At 37.2% G+C, this 20036-nt stretch overlaps 1 protein-coding gene across 6 annotated transcripts in view; it reads left to right on the forward strand.

Moving 5' to 3' along the window:
* LOC102222876 (unconventional myosin-XVIIIa-like) overlaps positions 1-20036 on the forward strand; it is an 85641-nt gene that overhangs the window by 33248 nt on the left and 32357 nt on the right. For all 6 annotated transcript variants that reach the window (XM_023342236.1, XM_023342239.1, XM_023342240.1 and 3 more), the window contains 7 exons: positions 1007-1145; positions 3531-3690; positions 3789-3975; positions 5834-6059; positions 6245-6354; positions 8698-8763; positions 10084-10212. In XM_023342236.1, the coding sequence (XP_023198004.1) occupies positions 1007-1145; positions 3531-3690; positions 3789-3975; positions 5834-6059; positions 6245-6354; positions 8698-8763; positions 10084-10212 (1017 nt within the window). The remainder of the gene's footprint in view (positions 1-1006; positions 1146-3530; positions 3691-3788; positions 3976-5833; positions 6060-6244; positions 6355-8697; positions 8764-10083; positions 10213-20036) is intronic.

Consider the following 20036-nt stretch of genomic DNA (forward strand, 5'->3'; position numbering starts at 1 on the left):
TGAAATAGATCTACAGCAAGCATCACATGATTATGAAGTGGAAGGAATATTTCTTTATATTTTTTTTTACTAGGTAATTCTACCACGTGTTAACTCAGAGACAATGAATTGAGATGTGTGTAATAAGATATTATAGTTTTGTATCATTTACCCTTTCGCTTCATGATTAATTATATTCTATTTTGTGTGGCCTATGCCATAAAATGCATTAAAGTTTGTGTTTATAACATGACAAAATTTGAAAGTTCACCAGTTATGAATGACTATGCAAGGCAATATGTGTATGGTAAAATATGCTGTCATCTACACACGGTGTTGAATAAAGCTGTTTGATCTTTCATAGCATCACGCATGAAGATAATATCCCTCTTCTATGCAAAGCAGTGCCATTGCAGGTCTTTTTTTCCCCCTTCTCTCTGCTGGTAGTAAAAGTATTGCTAATTGTATTCATTTTAATCCTCGATTACTTTGTCTTTATGAGCTACATTTACATTTTTAATATAAAAAACGCCGAATGGATGATGCCATTATTGCAGCAGCAGCTGAAGGACACAGACTGTGAATGTTTTTTTAAAAGAAATTTCAATTTTCAGTGCTGATAATATTATCTGGTCTCTCACCACCAGCTCAGGCTGGGAAGAAACACACTGCAGAGTACTTTTGCTTACGCTTAAGAACTTGACTGCAGAGGTCAGCAACCAGTTCTGAGAAAATTATATGTATTTTCTTTTTGTACCCATGAGGGAGATGAATAATAAAGGCTTAAAGATATGCTTGATTCATCCATGCATTCCCATTAAACAGCTGAAAGAAGCTGAGTGTCCTTGTGGCAAGGTTGTCTTTACTCATGTAATGAAATAGGATTTTTTTTCCGTAGAAGTAGAGTGTAGAATTGAAGGGGGTCATAAAACCCCTATCAAAACAGAGGGAATAAGGATAAAAATACATTGTTCGATGATGGCGGAATGTTTAAAAGTGCATGTGTAAACATTTTAATTTGCAATAGGTGCGAACGGTTCGAACAGATGAAGCACGGGGGCTTCTGTGGCTCATGGAGGAAGAGGCTCTTCAGCCAGGAGGATCAGCAGAAACACTTTTGGGACGTCTCTTCAGCTACTATGGACCGGCTGAGGGCGAGAGTAAAGGTGAGGATAATTTGACACTGATAATTTGCATAATAAGGTCACTCTTACATCCACAAGAAGCAATAAGATTCTTAAAGAAAGAGACAAAGAAAATTTGTGTTTTAACAAATGTAGGGGTTGTATTCCCCTTTTGTAGCAAGTAACGCAAGGTTTCAGTAGAAAATGTTTTCTTAAAGTTTTACGAAAAAAATGAAAAGTGGATTTTTGCTATTTAGCCTAAAGAACTGTGTCAAGGTCAGAAAAACGTAAATGAAAAAGTATTATGCAGTTTCAGTCCTAGTCTTCTAAAACATCAGTTGAAGGCCTTACTTTCAGAATGTTTATTTAGGTCAGGTTAACAGCGGAGTCGCCTGAGGGGTCAATTTGACCCCATGTCAGAGGAGCCTTAGCATTGCCAAACATGACATTTAAATGGGCACGGTTTTGTTTTTTTTTTTGTTTTGTTTTTTTCAGGTTTTAAAATTATAGGTAGAATCAGAGATGACAAGCAAGGAGAAAAATGATGTGTTGAAAATATATTTCACTGTAAAACTACTTAAAATTAAGTGAGCTGGATGCAAGGCAACTATACAATTTGAGATTCACAAGGGACGTTTTTCTCTCATGAAATGTTGTGGCAAAGCATTTAATGTAAAGTAATGAGCAATAAACAGATCTGGTGAGATAAAACTGAAGATGTTTGCAGAGATAATTAGACATTTGCAGAAATAAAACATGTTTATAAATGCAGAGTATCGCAGTAGTAGAGGTCAGGAGAGAAAACAAAAATTATTCTCAAGCATGAGTAGCCTTATTTCAAATTAATATTACTCAGATAGAAGTGAAAAGCTGTCCTTCAAAAAACAATTACTCAGGTAAGGGTAAAAAAATATTTGGTGGAAATACTAAAGCACTGAGTAAATGTTTTAGCTTGTTAACACCAATAGCATTTTGGCAATATTTTGTGTTTGGCCCAGGATGTACTAAATGGAAATTAAATTCTGCTGCTTCCAGAGGAAAAATCTAAAAAACTTGAGGCATAATACTAATGGACATGAATAAACATCTTTGTAGTGTAGTTGTAATGTCCCTACAAAGTTTCTTGTGCATATATTTTACAACAAACTTTGTCTTGTTTTTATCTAGTACTAACCTGGGGCTGTATTTTCTCTCACACAGTAGTCCATAGATAATTTGAAATGGAACAGGATTTAACATTTTTTAATTTGGAGTGTCCAAATTTGTTCAAACATTTCTTTGAAAAATGTGATTCAATTATGTCTTCTGTTTTTACGCAGCAGTTGGAATTTCTAACATTTTAGTTGCAGAAATGAGCGAAAAATCCAAAATGGCTGCCTTGCATTTATACCTTAGTGATAGCTACAAAGTTGAAAGTATTTAATGTTCCAAATGTCTCATCACTGAGATATTAAAGTGAGCAGAGTATATGAATTATCAGCCACATGATGTTTAACTTAACAGGAGCAGCAAGAGTCTAAATTAGCAAACTCGTACTGTAGCTACAACAAAACTGTTTACATCAGGGCTTTCCAACTTCATCCCTCGACAGTCACTGTCCTGCAATTTTTAGATGCATCCCTATGCCAACAAAATCTGGATTAAATGTCTGAATTACCACCTCAGCATATCACTGAGTTCTGCAGAGGCCTGATGAGGAGCCACTCATTTGATTCATGTAGTGGATTGGGAGTATATTCAAAAATTGGAGGAGTGGGTCCAAATTCACTGAAGAATTCACCTTAATTCAACATGAATAGGTCAATGTGATCCAAAGACAACTACTGTATATCAGTTATAGCCTGTGCAAGAGCAATGTTTGTGATTTAATGTAGAATTTGTTGGCAACGTAAAAGATTTTGGTGCCAGAGAGTTTATGGTTTCCATTCATCATTATTTTGTAGTCTAAGTGTTCCAGACCAGGGACATTTATTGTATCTACATAACAGCACGGGAAGGCAAGGTAAAGCCATGAAATTCGTTTGCAAAGCTAGAATCCTGATGCCATCAGTTATTGCCTGATTTATTGATTTTTAAAATAATTTAATATTTACATAATAATCATTGCATGGAACAGTATGCTGTGTTGTTGGCCACCGTCCAGGACTCAGCTGGCTCCATCGCACAACTTGTAAAATTGCCCCTTGAATCACATAAAATGGGAGCAGACTGTCTGTGATTATGCATGTATTAGTAATGTCTGTGTAGGTTGGCGACAGATGGCACACAGCAGAGTAATCGAGAACTGATGAATCTGTTTGTTATGATAAACTTTTCATGCAGGCAGTAAAAATAACTTCCTACATTTTTAAAACATTTCAATATTTTTTATGCTTTTGTACAAACGGTGTTTTGGGAGTCCAACACTGACCTTTATGCTTGCATCAGGTCACACTTTCCTTTTGAGGAGTGAGAAGGAAAAGCATTTCCTGCTGGGCCACAGTCATGGGACCGACTGGGTGGAGTATGACGCCCGTGGGTGGTTGACCTACGCCAAACAGAACCCTGCGTCTACCAATGCAATCAACCTGCTGCAGGACTCCCAAAAGTAGGCTTTACCTTAGCAGGCAAAATCTGCCTTTGGTGAATATAAATGTAAATATAACATGATTTCAGTGGGTGACTTTTCAAATGTTACTCATGCAGGAAGATAATCAGCTCGTTGTTCACCACCCGGGCGGGTGGCGCCGTGGTGCTGTCCGGTTCCGTCGCCGGTCTCGAGGGCGTTTCCAACATGTCTCTGCGTAGGGCTACCAGCATGAGGAAGACCTTCAGTACAGGAGTTGCTGCAATCAAGAAGAAGTCCTTGTGCATCCAAATAAAACTCCAAGTGGTGAGAGAACAAATAAACCGCTAAAAAAATTTTTTCTCCAGTGTTAACTTGGTTCTAGAACTGAGCTGGGAGCTTAAGGTGTATGAAGGGATGAAGTGCTTCATATTTGTAACCTTGTTTAGGATTTATTTTGGAGTCTACTTTGGGCCTTAGAGCGTTCGTAAATTGCACAATGCAGCTTAAAAGAAAAGTGTTGAAATGAAGGCCAGGAGTTGAGCTGCAGCCAGGGAAAATGATATATTGGCTGTTTTTATAGACTTGGGCTCTGCAGCTGCGTTAGCTTCCAACCCATCTAACCTCAGAAGTGAATCTCTATTGGATCTATATTTTTAGACTTTATCTAAGAAATATACATGTTTCTCTGCAGATGAAAAATGAGCTGTAGAAGGGTACATTGGAATTCATATTAGGTTTAGAGTGAAGTGTAGAGTGTACACTGATGCACCTACACTCAGATGAAAATTTTAACTGTCGGGAGAATAGTTAAAATGTTATGTTTTGACTGATTCTTTTAAATTTAATCAGTTCTTCCTTTAAAAAATTTGGGAATTAATACTTGTTTCTTCTTCCATTTATGATTTATTTTGTCACATTCTAACCACAAACTTGAATATACATTTGATTGTGTCATGAGACTGCAGATAACTCTGAACACATCATGTCCATGGTGAAATATGGGGGTGGAAGCATCTTGCAGGGAAGCCGGTCACAATTGAAGGAAAGCTGAAAGGAGTGAAATACAGAGCAGTTCTGGAAGAAAATCTGTTAAAGGCTGCAAAAAACTTGACTGAGGCAGACGTTCACCTCCCTGCAGCGCGATGATCCGAAACATAGAGCCAGAGATATAATGGAACAGTTGATCAAAGCACAGTCATGTGTTGGCCTAGTCAAAATCCAGACCGAAAACCAACCTGGGGCTAGATTTTAAAATGTATTCCCATTGGTACACCCATCTAGTCTGACTAAGCTTGGACTATTTTGCAAAATCTTGAGTCTTTAGATGTGCAGAACTGTTAGAAGCATATTTCATTGTATGTATGTATAATTATATTTAAATATGGTTCTGCAAACTATATCTATAAAACACATGTCAAACTAGAGGCCCAGAGGCCAAATCTGGCCCACCACAGCTTCTTATGTGGCCCTTCAGACTACAGAGGGATGCATAAATAAAACCTTCAAGATAACAGTTGTGTTTTTAGATATTATTTTATCAGTTAAATAAGCTTTCATATGTATATTGACAAATTACATCAATCAGCTGTGAGTTTATTACAAATTCTTTGGGAAAAAATGGTCAAAAACATTGGGCTTAAATGATGCCAACTCCAACCTGCAGGTGTCAGTATTTCTTACTTCTACTACATCACTGCCTCGGCCTTACTTGATGTCAAGTATCGCAACATTTCTTACAAATATTTTTGAATTAGTTTAACAGAAATTTGTGATTTTATTGCAAAAAATAAAAACAGTCATGCAATCCTGGAGGGACTGATCAGAATGAAAATATCTTCAATATCATTTAATTTTAAGAAACATTTATTAACTGACATTCACAGCTATTTACTAATATCTCTACAGTTTGTTATTGGATTTCATCAATACTTTCTGGCACAACCAGCCTTTAGAGAAGATTCATGATCTTGATGTGGCTCAAAATGAAAATGAGTTTCACACCGCTCCTATACGAGGTTTAAAAAGCATATTTTTGAATAAAATACAGTAATGTTTGTGTTTTTTACATGACAAATCTGAGCAAAACCACTGACAATGTAAATGGTTTTTCAAGACACATTACACTAATGGATGTTTCCGAATGTTTGCACAAAAAATCTTAATCTTGCCCTTTCTTTTATAGGATGCCCTTCTTGACACATTGCGGAGGTCTAGGATTCACTTTGTTCATTGCATATTGCCCAAGGCAGATGCTCTAAAGGCTCTTAGTGGATCCCTGTTCAAAGGCGGGGAATCCGAGGCTCAGGGGGAGAGTGGAGATCCTGGCTTAATGCAGCTGGATGTAGCCTTTCTTCGTGCTCAAATACGTGGATCCAAGCTGCTCGATGCCCTACGGATCTACAGGCAAGGTGAAGAAGCTGCTTAAATCTTATACATAGTGAGAGGTATTGCAATCCAGGCCTGCTTGTATATGTGCTTTGGAAAAAAAAGTAGCTGAATTTATTTTTTTCCTGTCAGAAGGTCATCTCTGAATGATCACAGATCTCCACAAATATTTGCAGAGCATAAAGTTCTCCGACACGACTTTTCGCAGGTTACCCCGATCACATGGTGTTTTCTGAGTTCCGACGGCGCTTTGATGTGCTGGCCCCGCACCTCACCAAGAAACATGGGAGGAATTACATCGTGAAGGATGAGAAGAGAGTAAGTCACTCAGCAAAAAAAAGGCGGTGGGTGTGGGAGTGTGTGGGGCTGAAATGTGCAGCTCCACTGGTGGCCAAGCCCGGTGAAGATTGATGTTGTGAGGAGACGACTTCATTACATCTGCCCTCTGATTTGTCAGCAGCCGAGGGACGGAGAAATGGGCGTTCATCAGAGCCATAGCAAGGACCCAATCAGCTTAACCTCATCGGCGTCTCGCTCGTGAAATAGGGGAGATTAGAATTGCTGCTCGGGGAGTGTTTTTTACTGCAGTCAAAGCTAGAAAAATTCAACCAGTTGCAACTGTGATGCTTAGGCTGTCTGGAAAGGCATCTGTGTCTCTGCTCACCTACTGCAGCTTTTCTTTTCAGGTGTTTTTTTTCATTGTAGATTTCTGTGTAAAATTGAATTAGTATTTATCGATGATTGTATTCCATCTCTTGCAGCATAGACCTGCCAGAGAAACAAGTATTTTCTCCCTTAGAGACTTTTTCCCTCTTTTGTTGTTTTTTTACACTTAAATATTTCAGGTCTTGATATTAATTTTATAATGGTACAAACATAACCCAAGTGTTTAAAAAGAGCACTTTTTTCAAGTGATTCCATCTATTAAGGGAAGAAATGTATCCAAATCAACGATGCAACGATGCCTTATGTGAAATATTAATTGCCCCCTAAACCTCATTACTGCCAGTGGTTTAGAAGAATTTTGACCTACTGTTCTTTGCAGAATTGATTTGTTTCAATCATGAATGGCCTGTGTATTTATTTATTTTTGTCCCACCTCAGCATCTCAGTAGATGAAGTCCAGACTTCGATAATTTTATTTTATTATTGTGCTTCTGTTCCACTGCCTAAGTACACTTGTGCTTAGGGTTCTGAACTGATTTCCTTCAGGAAATTTTAGTAAAGAGCAGAATTTAAGATTCCATCAACGGGATCATGTTGTTTAGGTCCAAAAATTGCAGGTACCCTCAAACCATCACACTACCACAACCATGCTGGACTGTTATTTTGGCGAAATGATGTTTTAACAAAATCTATCAGGATCAACGCCTTCCTCAAACTTTTACTTTTTTCTTGTCAGTCCACAATGTATTTTTCAAAATGTCTTGAGAACCATTATGGCAACTGTTTATTAGTTAAAGCAGGTGCGATTTGAAGTGCTGCACATGTTGTAACTTCATTTGTGAATAAATAGTCGACTTGTCTTTGGGATAATTTTGCTGCATGAGCTATTTATGTGAAGTTTCAGTACTGATCTGTTTTCCACTTTGGATAATGTCTCCAACAATCATTCATCAAAGTCTTAAACTCGTAGAAATGGCTTTCTAACCCTTTCCAGGCTGATATTAATTTCTACAGAACAAATTTCTCTAGAACGAAAAACATGTTGTTTTTAGAGATTACTTTTGGGTACTTCATGTTATTCGACCAATGCTGTTTAAGGGATCTCATAATTCTACAAACCAGGTGGTAATTATAGCCTGTGAAGCTGAACAAAAAAAATGTGGTTAACCATAAGTAATGCATCATGTAATAAGGCATGGTTAGATTGGAGAGTTATATTTTCTTTTGTAAAATATTTTTATATATTTATATTTAGTAAAATATAATATATTATAATATATTTAGGTTCTTTTTGTCTGATATTAAAATTGATCAATGATCTCAAACAGTTGTGACAAAAAAGTAAAAACAGGAGAACGTCTCATGTGAAATCAACGAAGTTGTCTTCTAGAAAAAAATGAGAGAGAGAGAGAGCATGAAGCACCAAGGTTAGGGTAGAGTATTACTGTTTTTCTCTGTTTTTGTGTGAGGGGCAAGTTTCTGTAGAAACACCGGTGAACAAAAGCCCCTCAGTACTCGCGGAGAACCCCTTCTAGTGTAATCTAGATGTAGTCTTTGAGACTGGAGGCTCGAGTACAGAGTGAAAGAACTGAGACAACAATACAACTTCAGTGCACATCAGCTAGTAGATGGACAGGGCAGAGGGAGTCTCAGAGACTGGGCTCATGGTGTACTTCTGTGCTGGATGTGTGCACTCAAAGTCGCAGTGGGGCCAAGAAATACCGGGGGTCATGTTGAGTAAGCCAGGAGCAGATGGACTCAGAGCGACAGGTTATAATTGGTTTTTGGAGGTTCTTAGAGCCAAATGGGTTTTTTTTTCTCATGCTTGTTGACTTTATTTCCGAACTAAATAGAGTTGTGACAGAAGAAAGAAAACTGTCTTTTACTTCTAATTTAAAGGCTTGTGGGTAGATCTATGTCTTGTTGTATTGTCTGTAATTAATCTTTCTGCATCCAAACATGGAGACATTGATGTTGTTGTAAATCTTTACCCAGGCTGTGGAGGAGCTGTTGGAGTCTCTGGATTTGGAGAAGAGCAGCTACCACATGGGTCTGAGTAGGGTGAGTAAGAAAACAAGCCAGTTTAATGTTCCTGCGCAAACCTTTTGCTTTGAATCACTGCCAGTTCCTTTCCTCTTTAAACCTTAACAACAAAGCTGCACCACAACTTTTTTTTTTTGGTGAATGACACTTGTTTTTCTGGGAAGTGTGCCTTTCATTACACCTGTCCCTCTTTGAGGGGTGTTTGCTGTTCTTTTTATGGAATGCTGCCAAGCCCTGTCCCTTCATCTCACCTTTTTTTTTTGCCACTAGCTACCCTAGAGACTCTTCTTCACTCGCTGACAGCAAGACAGTAATTCTCTCTTTTGTTTCTGGTCATTAGAGCAAATTCTTCCTACTGTTTTTCCACCATGACCCTCGAACAGTCTCCCACCGTAAACATAGGATTTTATCTCGGTTTCTAAGCTATCAGCTAGAAAGTAACTCTCAGCTAAGACTGAAATACAGAAGAAACAATAATATAAAAAACACAAATGTTGCCACTCTTTTTAAGCATATAAGAGAGGAAGGGTTTGGAGGCAGCCTTACATTGGGCACCACAATTCAAAAAGGCTCAGTTGGCCATTCACAAAGCATGTCGTTGGCGTCATAGCAACCTGTCTCACTTGCATGCCAATTACGCCAGCCCCAAACAGGCTTCCAGCAGTGGATTCAAAGCTCTGTGCAGGATAAAATCTGCCTTCAGAGATAGCTCTGTGTAGAAGAACAGCTTAGCCTCCCGCATTTTACAAAGTACTGCATGCATCTAATGATGAACGGTAAATTTCTGCCCAACTGTTGACCCAAATTAAAACATAGTATTCTCTGTTTTAACCAAATACATTGCAAATATACATTGCTCCTCCAATTTTTACATTTCCCAAACCACATTCTGATTTGTTACCTTTGAAGCATTTTTACATGTGTAGAGTACAAAAAAAATATTACTGTAAACACTTTCTTGCCATCATGTTAGATGCATTAGCAATACTTGATCCTTTGAAGTATAGAGGAGCCCAGCGCCTGTTAAACTATGTTCCACCTTTGGCCTAGATTAAAAACAGACCATGCTGATTGTCCAAGATAATAACTTAATCTCTCCTTTATCATTCGGATAAAGCTCTTATGTCTGTGGATTACACATCTTCTTATTGATTTCTTTGCTTCAGTGTGTTTATTTAGTTTTTCAACTCACCTTTATTTTAACTTTGCTGCTGTGCTTTGCTTTAAAGCAGGCCCCTCACTCTAATTTTCTCTTGGCTAAAGTAAGCACAAAGTGATCTCTCAATAATGTTTCCTTTTTGCTAATATGCGTTTGTGTGACATTGTTTCTTTCTCCAGTTGTTTTTCAGAGCTGGGATTTTGGCTAAGCTGGAGGAACAGCGGGATGAGCAGACCAAGCGTAATCTAACTCTGTTCCAAGCTTCCTGTAGAGGCTATCTTGCACGGCAGGCCTTCAAGAAGAGAAAGGTATGAACAAACATGAATGTATAATTCATGTTTTCAGTTCAATTTGTTTATATAGCACAAACCTAAAAGGTACTTAATGAAAAGAGGTCCCACTGATATCCACATGTACAGAATTAAATTAGGTCCAAATTCAGTTTAAATCAGTTTGGATGTCAACACAGAAGCACAAGACCAGGGGTCCTTTCTGTAAGTAAAAACACAAAAACAAGCGCACACAAATTTAGTACCTCTTTCACCCACTGCATTAAGAAAAGAGACAACTGAACTGAAACACCTGGAGTACTTTCTTTGAGAGAACAACAAGGAAAGTTATTAATGTTAATGTCAGCAATAGCTCCATCATGGAAAGAGATGCAGCTAAATCCAAATGTTTTGGTGTCAGTGGTACCAATAGAATTACCCAAACTAAATGGCAAAAATTGTTCTGTTAATTTCAGCAGTAGCTTTCTTGATAACAACATCCAGAAAAGAAACAAAGATAAACATTGAATGAATAGGCCAGGAGTGTGTTCTATTGAAGAGAAAATAAACTAAAACACTGTGCCAGCAATACGTTCTGTAAGGGAAAAGAAAATCAAGGATAACACACACAGTCAATTACCTTAATAGCCCTGTCAATGACTCGATGTAGAAAAGAGGCAAAGCTAAACACAGAAACCCTGACGTCCAGCACTTTTTAGTCTAAGACTAAAGATTTTCAAAATCTTAAAATGTAAAAGTTCAAATACCTTTCTTTTTATTTATTCAAAGGAAACAAACAATATTTAGTTTACTTTGATGCCTTTTAAAAGATACATTTATACGAATGCAAAATTATTGTGTTGGAGAAGTGAGTGAATTAACAGGATGGTTTTGTTGTACAGAAAACTTTAAAGATTAAGAATTTCTTCAGGACTATTTTAAGGGCCTGTTTGGCCTAGACTTTAGAGTAGATCCTACCAGCGATCCTGCAAATATTCAACTAATTACAAATAAGCACTCTAAATCTTTTGCTCATAGCCCTGGCCTTCCTGTGATCCATCCAATCATCTATCACAAGGCAGAACCATGGCAATTTCTTCTGTGTGCCCCCAAGAATGCACCCTTATCAGGCATGCTGCTGACTCGCATAGCCTCCTGCTCCACCCCACTTCCATTTCTCTGTTGGCATGCATGGCTCCATCTCTCTGGACTTAATGCATGTCCTCCAGTGATATATGGCACCCCACACTTCTCCATCTCTGTGATTACTATTTAAGTGAAAGTGCTGCTTCAGCCTGCTTGCGATGAACCAGCAGAAACAGAATCAATGCTCCTGCCCTCCATCAACAATGACAATGTGCGAGGCACGGAATATCTTGTTTCACTTGTATGTGATGCAAGTAAGATGATGAAATGGCCAAATTTTCTATAAGATTTATCATTAGTGCATGAATATGACTGATCTTTCTTCCGTTTCATTTTTTTTAATTGCTTTTTTTCTGTTTCATTTGAGTTCAAAATGTAATACTTATAGTTTGGAACACTCCTGTGTTTCACGTTCTAAACCTGAAAATTATAAACAACAAGAAGCCATCAAAATTTCAGGGCAAAGGGGCTTTTACAAAATCCATTAAGCAAAAAACTAGATTTTCCTCTCCACCCTCATCCTTTCTGTCTTCTACTAATGTATCTGTAATAGAAAGATAATTTTTTTTTATCTGGGGTTTATTGATCTGAAAATCAATTTAGCTTGGCAAGGTAACATGTTAAATGCAGCCATGGCTGTGATGATATCTTCTACTGATTCTGTCAATTTAGAGAGACAGTTGCTGTTATGAACTGTGTGCGTTTTGGTGCTAAAAATCCTCTAAAATCCCTAGATAAAAACTGAGACGGCTCACTTTTTGACACAGGCATGTCTCTATGCTATACTCTCAAGATTTTTAATTCACCTCTCACTGAACTGTCAGCATTTCCATTAAACAAATAACTGAAACTATAAAAAGTGAATTTCAGCCCAGCTTATTAAGCCTCAAGTGCAAACTTCTCTCCTTGTGAGCTACGAATGTTGTTCTCAAACTGTGGGGAAAAGTATGGGAATTGTGGTTCTAGAACATTGACCTTTGCTTCAAACAAAAACCTCTCAAGGAAAAGGGCAGTGGAAAAAAAGTTCAAAAATTCCTTCTATGCTGCTGAGTGACAGATAAATGACCTGCCTAAATATCTGCACAGAAATATTGCTGGAAAAACAAAAATGATGCACATTTTTCAGGCTGCAGGTCAAATGCAAAGTGTATTTGTCATGCTGCCAGAGTCCTGGCATGTTATGTAGTGATGAGGAGAATGCAGAGGAGGAACAAGTCCAAGTTGTAGTTCATTGGTTTTAGAGTATTATATTAAGCTCAGCATAGTTCACAAAAAAAAAAAATCAAATGTCAGCTTCAAAGTCCCACTGTGATCAGTTAAAAGCACAAAAAAATTTGGATCGCACCAGAGCAGTGCACACAGAATGAAATTACTGATGGCATATTTCTCCTCCACAGTAGGGCTGAATCCACATAAAGCAAAATTCTGCAGATTGTTAGGAAGCTTGGTGTAGGTGTGATAAATACGGTGTTACAGTTGTAATTAAATAGACATGAAAGCAGCTGTGAAAAAACCTATTTGTCAGAGCTGAGTAGAGCCACACTTTGTGATGAATGGGGAAAATTAATTGAATGGTATGTACAAATGCATTTAAAACTTTGCAAAGATAGACAGTTTGGGTGTTTTAATTTCTTCCGCATAGAAGCTGTTCCTTAGGTTTTAGTTTATAATTTGTATATCTCTACCTCAGGCCTTGAGAGTGAAAACGCTCTAGGGCATTAGATCACAGATAATGAGGCTAGTTCTATGTTTTCTAAATTGCATAGATATTCTGCAGCTTAGATTATACCAAACCCAGCTGAAGTATGTTCTGCTCTGTTAGCCAAAATAAATCTAGATATTACATGGTTTAATATATAATAATGATAAAGATGTTCTTATGCAACAACTAGGTTTTCATACAGCATTTATGTACAATACCATATAGATCTGATTGGGTGTATTTGCTTCTGATGTTGAGATGTTTACCTAATGCTAAAAGCATGATTGAGCCAAAGCATAGCAAGTTTATATTTATTGTGTATTTATTTATATATTTATCTCAATCCATGCCACCCTTGAGTGAGCTAGAATTGGATTTGTTGTGATTTCGTGCAGACACATTCTGTCCATCAGATTAGGTTGTTAATCTTTCAGTGTCTGTCCAGTCTACTCTACATCCCTTCTGCAATTAAGCTGAGGCAGGGGAAAAGGCAGTGGGTGCAAAAACCCCCTGCTAAGAGGAAGAGGAGGGGAAGGAAGGAAGCAGTGGGTGGAACAATCCTCCTTGTCGTCTTGGTAATTTAGCCATTTAAATGTTAGTGGAGTTTTTTTTCTCCTTATTTATACAGCTAAATATCACTGAGACATGAGGTCCCATTCTCAAGGGACGGGTGTTTATGTTGTTTCATTTTATTTGATGCTGTCCTCCCCAACATCTGTTTCAGAAGTCTTAAAATGGAAATTGTGGTATTTTTACGGGCATCCTTACAGAATCTTTTTTCTGACTCGAAGTCTAACACACATGGCAATCTTTACTGTATTGCCATCTGTAGTCTGTTTGTGTTTTCTTTTCAAAAGGTCCTTGCCCTGATTAAATTCAACACCTCTATTCAGTCAATTTGGATTCTCTGCATCACAAAGCAATTTTAGGTTTTCCTTGTTATGTAAGTTGGGAATACTCAATTTCCATAAAAACCTTTTAAAAAGACTCATACTTGAATACTGGAGTTAGAATAGTTCCTCCACATGTTGAGTCGTTGTGTTGATTTTAAAGTTGCAACCTGCAGACACTTTAGTCTTGTCACTGGAAAGAAAGTCAAACTGTTAGCACCACTGAAACTGTATTATATTAAGTAGTCAATAAATCATTCACTCCTTAATTCTATGTGTGTGAAGCAAAAAGAAAAAAGAGTACAATTTCATATGGCCCTGATAATTAGCAGCTCAGCGAGCAGTGGTTAATCAGCGTGACATAGAAAAATTGCAACTGTATACACTTAAAATCACTGCACATGCACTCGAGATTTATAAAGAAAAAGAAATCATGGGGATAAGAAGGGGTGTTTATTAACTTTTGCAGGAAACTGAGTTTATTACAAAGTTAACATTATTTTTAGACATGCTGTTTCACATCAAAGGGCTTTTGCTGCAAATTTCAGTTTGAAGATTTCTTTTCTAATTCAGAACAGACTTTAGATAAAAGTTAAGTTTTCATAAGCAACAATTTCTCATACTTTTCTGAAATTTTTCAACTGTTGCTAAATTGGGAGCATTTGGTTAGCACATCTAAACCTTTTGAGGTCAAGAGATTCTAACAGTTGTGATGAAGCTCATGTCTCAGTATAAGAGCAGCTGCTGTGTAACTTCTAATTTAACAGTAAAACTCTGACCCTCCGTGTGACAGCTCACTTGTCAAAGCTGTCGAAAACTGCAGACTGGGATTTACTGTTGGGTTCAGACTGATTATGCCGCTTCGCCCAGAATAATCAATACTTATTAACTGCAGTGCTGAGGCTGGATTTGTTAGGTAAACTTGCATGGGGCAAGGAGGGTGGGGTGCGGGGGGGATGACTGCTGCAAACAGCTGAAAGCAAATGCTGCTCCTATCATCGTTAATGACTTGTCAAATAAATACAGCTCTGTGTGTGCCCTGAGGGGATTGTAACAAGTAAACTGTGTCCTCTGAGTTAATATTAATGTTTATGGACATTTATTATAGCAAAAACATGGCAACACTTAAAATATGTAAAGCTTTGGTAATTTAAGGTGGATTATTTTAACAGCAGGTCAGCATTTAAATAGGTGAAGACAGAAAGATGTGGAACATTAAGATGATTCTTTTTAAACTTTTAAATTTTTAGAATTTCCATCAGAAGATGGAAGCACTTCAGAAAGTTAATGAAGATGGTATGAAGAGTTTCTGGTAATGTCCAGAATCCTCTTCCTGCAGCAGATCCAAAATAGATCTTGAACAGAGAGTAGGTTCCATACTTGATGTCCTTCTGTATCTTATACATGTCTTTCTTGTCTGCCATTTTGTGGCTGTTACCTATATAATTCTAGAAGCATGTACTGGACCCAAGTTCAACATCCATCTTCTCAAATTAGAAAATGTATTTAATAATTCATGTCAAGTCACAGAACGGACTTTTTGAAATACCGACAGTTACTTAATTACAACATCAAAATATGTGTTGTATGTTCAGTACTTATACTTGTTGAGTCAGTAGACTAAGTGTTATGACTGCAGGAAAATCAAGGCTATGGCTGATACATATATATCTATAAAGCTCTGGAAAAAAATTAAGAAAACTACTTAACATTATGTGTTTATTTTCATAGGTTTATGTTTGAGTCAAATGAACATTGTTCTTCTATGAACTACTGACAACGTCGCCGAAATTCCAATCAACAATTTAGTATTTATTTGCAGAATAAAGGGCTAAAGGTCAAAATAATGGAAAAAATGCAGTGCTTTCAGACCTCAACTAATGCAAAGAAAACAAGTTCATATTCATGTAGAAACAAAAATACTAATGTTGTAACTCAGGAAGAGTTCAAAAATCAATATTTGGTGGAATAACCATGAGGTTTTCAATGGGGTTCAGGTCAGTGGTCTCCTAATTTTTTTCTAGAGCTGTATATTTCTTCCCCTGTTCACACATTTTTGCTATGCATTGCTTCCGCCATTGCAGCATGCAAATTTATTCTTATTCATCTGATGCATATATGTTAGATACAGTCTCTCCTTGCAATATTGTTGTGAAGGGCATTTTTTAATTTTGATTTCCATCCTGTTTATATTATTCTTGATTCAATTAGTCACCACCACAGTTGAGAAGCAGATAAACAGCCATGGTGGCTTATTGAATTGATTTCCATCTCCTCTTCTATGCCCTGTGAATATTTATAGAGCATCTTGCTGTTGAATGTTTGAATAATTATTGCACAATAATATCCTTTTGCTCCCTTGCTTTTACCTTCATATCACTTGGAAAAAACTGATAGGACTTTGTAGCCTCTTGTGCTATTTGAAGTGTCCAATCTTAAGAGTTAGATTAGATGGCAATTTGCCTCCGGAATGGTTACCGTCGAGCAATGGTGAAGCCACTCAGACACTTTCTACTTGATGTATACAGATGTGACAGGAAGCCCCAATTTTCTTTGATTTATATTTCCTGGCATGTTAACCTTGTGAAACTGTGCCAAGCCCATGTGACAAAAATGACAAAACCACATTTTTTTCTTGTTTCTTTTTTTCCACCCTCTTTTTTTCCCCCACACTCATTCAGCTGTCTCCTCAAGGGGACATCCTGACATTTTTAAAGTCTGTCATTTTGCCTCAGCAGGCACTAACTGTATTGGTTGTTGTCCTTCAGGTACCCTACAAATCCTTTTTCTGCCTTTTTTGCATCTAATCAGCACTACATACATGTGTTGGCTTGCAAATTAAATCATGTTTATGCATCTGGTAGACACTTTTAAAGGCGACCTACAAATATGGATATAACATTGCGATCAATGTCAAAGCTAACAATAAGCTACATGGAAGGTTCTGTCAGAGGTGATTGGGTGGCAGTGCAGATATAAAGGGAAGGGAAGTGGATCAGAGTGCATAAGAGGGGCTAGAAAAGTACAGGGTAGGTGCTAGGGCAGTCCTCAGGGAAGGTATTTGACCTCTGAGTTTTAAATTCAAATGTATCCAAATTTATACAGGAATAAATATGCTTTATGAGATGTAACATAACTATCAAACCATAAGCAAAAATGTTCTGTAGGTATTCAGTACTATTGTCAATTCTGTAAAATATTTATTGTAAATTTTGACCTAAAGAATTAAATTTTTTTTTATCAATTATTTTTAAAGCAGCAATTCAATCTTTGTTGATTTAAACTGGACTGCAATCCCCCTCCTCAGTTCATTTTTCTTCTTAGTTTAATAGGGTTGTTCGGAATTCTAGAAATCAATATGCTCAAATCTTCCATTTACTTTAACTTAATAATATAACATTTTCTGAAGACTTTTTATTTTTCAATATTTTTAACAGATTATGTTTGTAACCCCTTTTTGGGCCACTTTACACCTAAAAAATCTGATCAAACTAGAATAATTACATATGACCTCCTGCTGGTATATGTTATAGATTAGAGTCACATAACCAAATAATCTTTTAATAAGATTATAGAAAATTACATTCAATTTGCAGTTGTCAAAGCGGGCACAGAATGTCTGTAAGGTGAGTACAAACTGAGACGTATTCAGTAGTGACACACTGCTCCCACCAAATCTAAAAAGGTTTGAAATAGTGAAACGGTAACCTATCCAGCATCCAGATATTTATGAGTAAGAGTTGCCCCCTTCTGGCTTGGATGTCCAAAGTAGGGGCTGCATGCCTCTGTCTTGATTTTTAAGGCAAGTTTATGAAAAAAAGCAATTATTGCAGCTTTTAGAAAAATCTGTCGTATAGAGCTCCAGGTGCTATCATTTTTTGAAAAGCATCATTTTCAGTGGAAAAAAAAAATCACTTGTACCCACGCTTGCTCTCTCTTACGTATACATTCCCAGGTCGGGGTGCACACGCTCGCTACTGAGAGTGCTTTGTTTCTTAATCTTGGTTCACAATTGTAACTCATCACACAGTCATACAGTTGTCACACCGTTTTAATTTGATATGAGAACCAGAATGATTAGCCATGGTGCTCATGGAGCCTAATCTTTTGTTTGTTTCCCTTTCTTTTTAGACTAAATATGACAAGTGAAACCTGCTTAAATCTTCTGCCAGAGAATTGCTGCATTTTGTTACACGTTAAAGCTTTGACTGTGTGACAAATCCTAATTGGTTATAGAGAGTACCTTCAGGGCAAAACGTACCTGATGCTGCGAATTGTGTTGCTCTAATTGGGTTTGCCCATAATCTGCCGCTGCTAGAGAGCCTCATGCATAAGCAGCATGGAAATCGTGTAATACTTGGAATGAGCTGCCGACATGTTTGATTTAATTAATCAAAAATTAGCTCCCAGCCTTGGAACGCACTCTGTAGAAACTCTCCAGAGGAGGCAGGCAAGTCCTGGGATAACTGCTTGGCTATAAACAGGCAATCAAACACATTAAAAATGCAGTGTTTCAGGGATTCGGTTTAACGGTGTTGAGGACGAGAGAATACTGGTTGATGAGTTTTATAATGTCTCTGCCCAACTGTCTTCTTTTTTATTATTTGTCTATGACATTTTCTTTTCTTTTCTGCAATTAAATCATTAAGAATGTGTGAAAAAATAATTGTTTCCCCTGCACATTTTTCATACTACAAGCATAAAGGTAGATGCATTTTATTGGGGGTTTAATGTGACACAGTAACACAAAATAGTGGAAATAAATGTTTGAACTATACTGAACAAACAAGCTCATAAAGACCAAGTAACAAACCAAGACAGGTCAGGGATAAAGTTGTGGAGAAGCTTAAAACAGAGCTAATGTTATTAAACTGTATCGCAACATTTAGTTGCGTCTCATAGTGCGCTTTGTACACTCTGTGTAACTGAACCTACCAAGACAAGGCAATGGAAGCATTAACTAGAGAAAAGGCTCAGTGCCACTCTGAAGGTGCTTTAAAAATTTGCAGCACAGGTGGCAGAATCTGTAAACAGGATAACTATTAGTTTTACAACAACAAACCCCCACACAGAAAACATGTCTAAGTAAGAGTTCTGGTAATACAATACCAATATTGAAGTTTTTGGCTGACATGCAAAAAGGTTAGGCATGGCAAAAAAAAAAAAAACACACCATGGAAGGTGATTTGAATATGATTTCTTTGAGAGGGACATGGAAGCCGGTCAGAGTTTATGAGAAAAAGGACCCTAAAATATAAAACTGTTTCAGTAGGACAATAGCTAAGTTTCCATTAGCCATGAAATTGCACAAATTGAAATTACAAAAATAAATTTGCTTAATGGAAACATGCTTATTTTGGCCATATCAATAGATGTATTTTGGAAAACTGCAATGGAAATGCTTTTTTCACGTCACACGAGTCACGCGATCTACTACCTGAGAAAACCACAAAAACGTCAAAAACTAGCAGGAGGATGATGGTTTGTTTTTGCTTTGTTTTTCAGACCATATGTAGCTGGCTCCACCAGTGATCTCACAGCATTGCACAGTTCATAAAAAGTTGTGTGCCATTCGAATGTGTCGAATTCATAGCTCCAACGTAAAATTACCGACTACAGTTTACCCAAAATGCTGCATACATAGTCGCTCCCAATTATAAGGGGTTTGTCACTCCAAAGCCTGAATAAGACGCCGACGTATCTGATGGCTGACAGACGAGCACTAGCTCAAAGCATATATTTCATTTTACGGTTTACATCTGTTGCTGCCATGACTTCTAATGACTTATTGCATGAACAAGCTTATTCAGGTGTGATTTTCATTTCTTAATTGATGGAAACAGTAATTGCAAAAAAAATTTAAAAATCCCTACATTGGAGAATATAGACAAATATTTGTGCACATTTGCAATGGAAATGCAGCTATTGAGTGATCATATTAATGCATTCCCAGTCAAAGTCAAATTGACTCTTAAAATCCACTCAATTCATTTCGGCTGAGGTTAAACTGTTTTGCAAAAAGAATGGAATAATAATGTTACACATGATTTTCACCTGTGTAAAACTTTTATGGGCATAGTTTTGACTTGAAAGAGCTGAATACAAATGTACCTCACCCTCTTAAT

This window comes from Xiphophorus maculatus, chromosome 11 (assembly GCF_002775205.1).
Source record: "Xiphophorus maculatus strain JP 163 A chromosome 11, X_maculatus-5.0-male, whole genome shotgun sequence".
Lineage (NCBI taxonomy): Eukaryota > Metazoa > Chordata > Actinopteri > Cyprinodontiformes > Poeciliidae > Xiphophorus > Xiphophorus maculatus.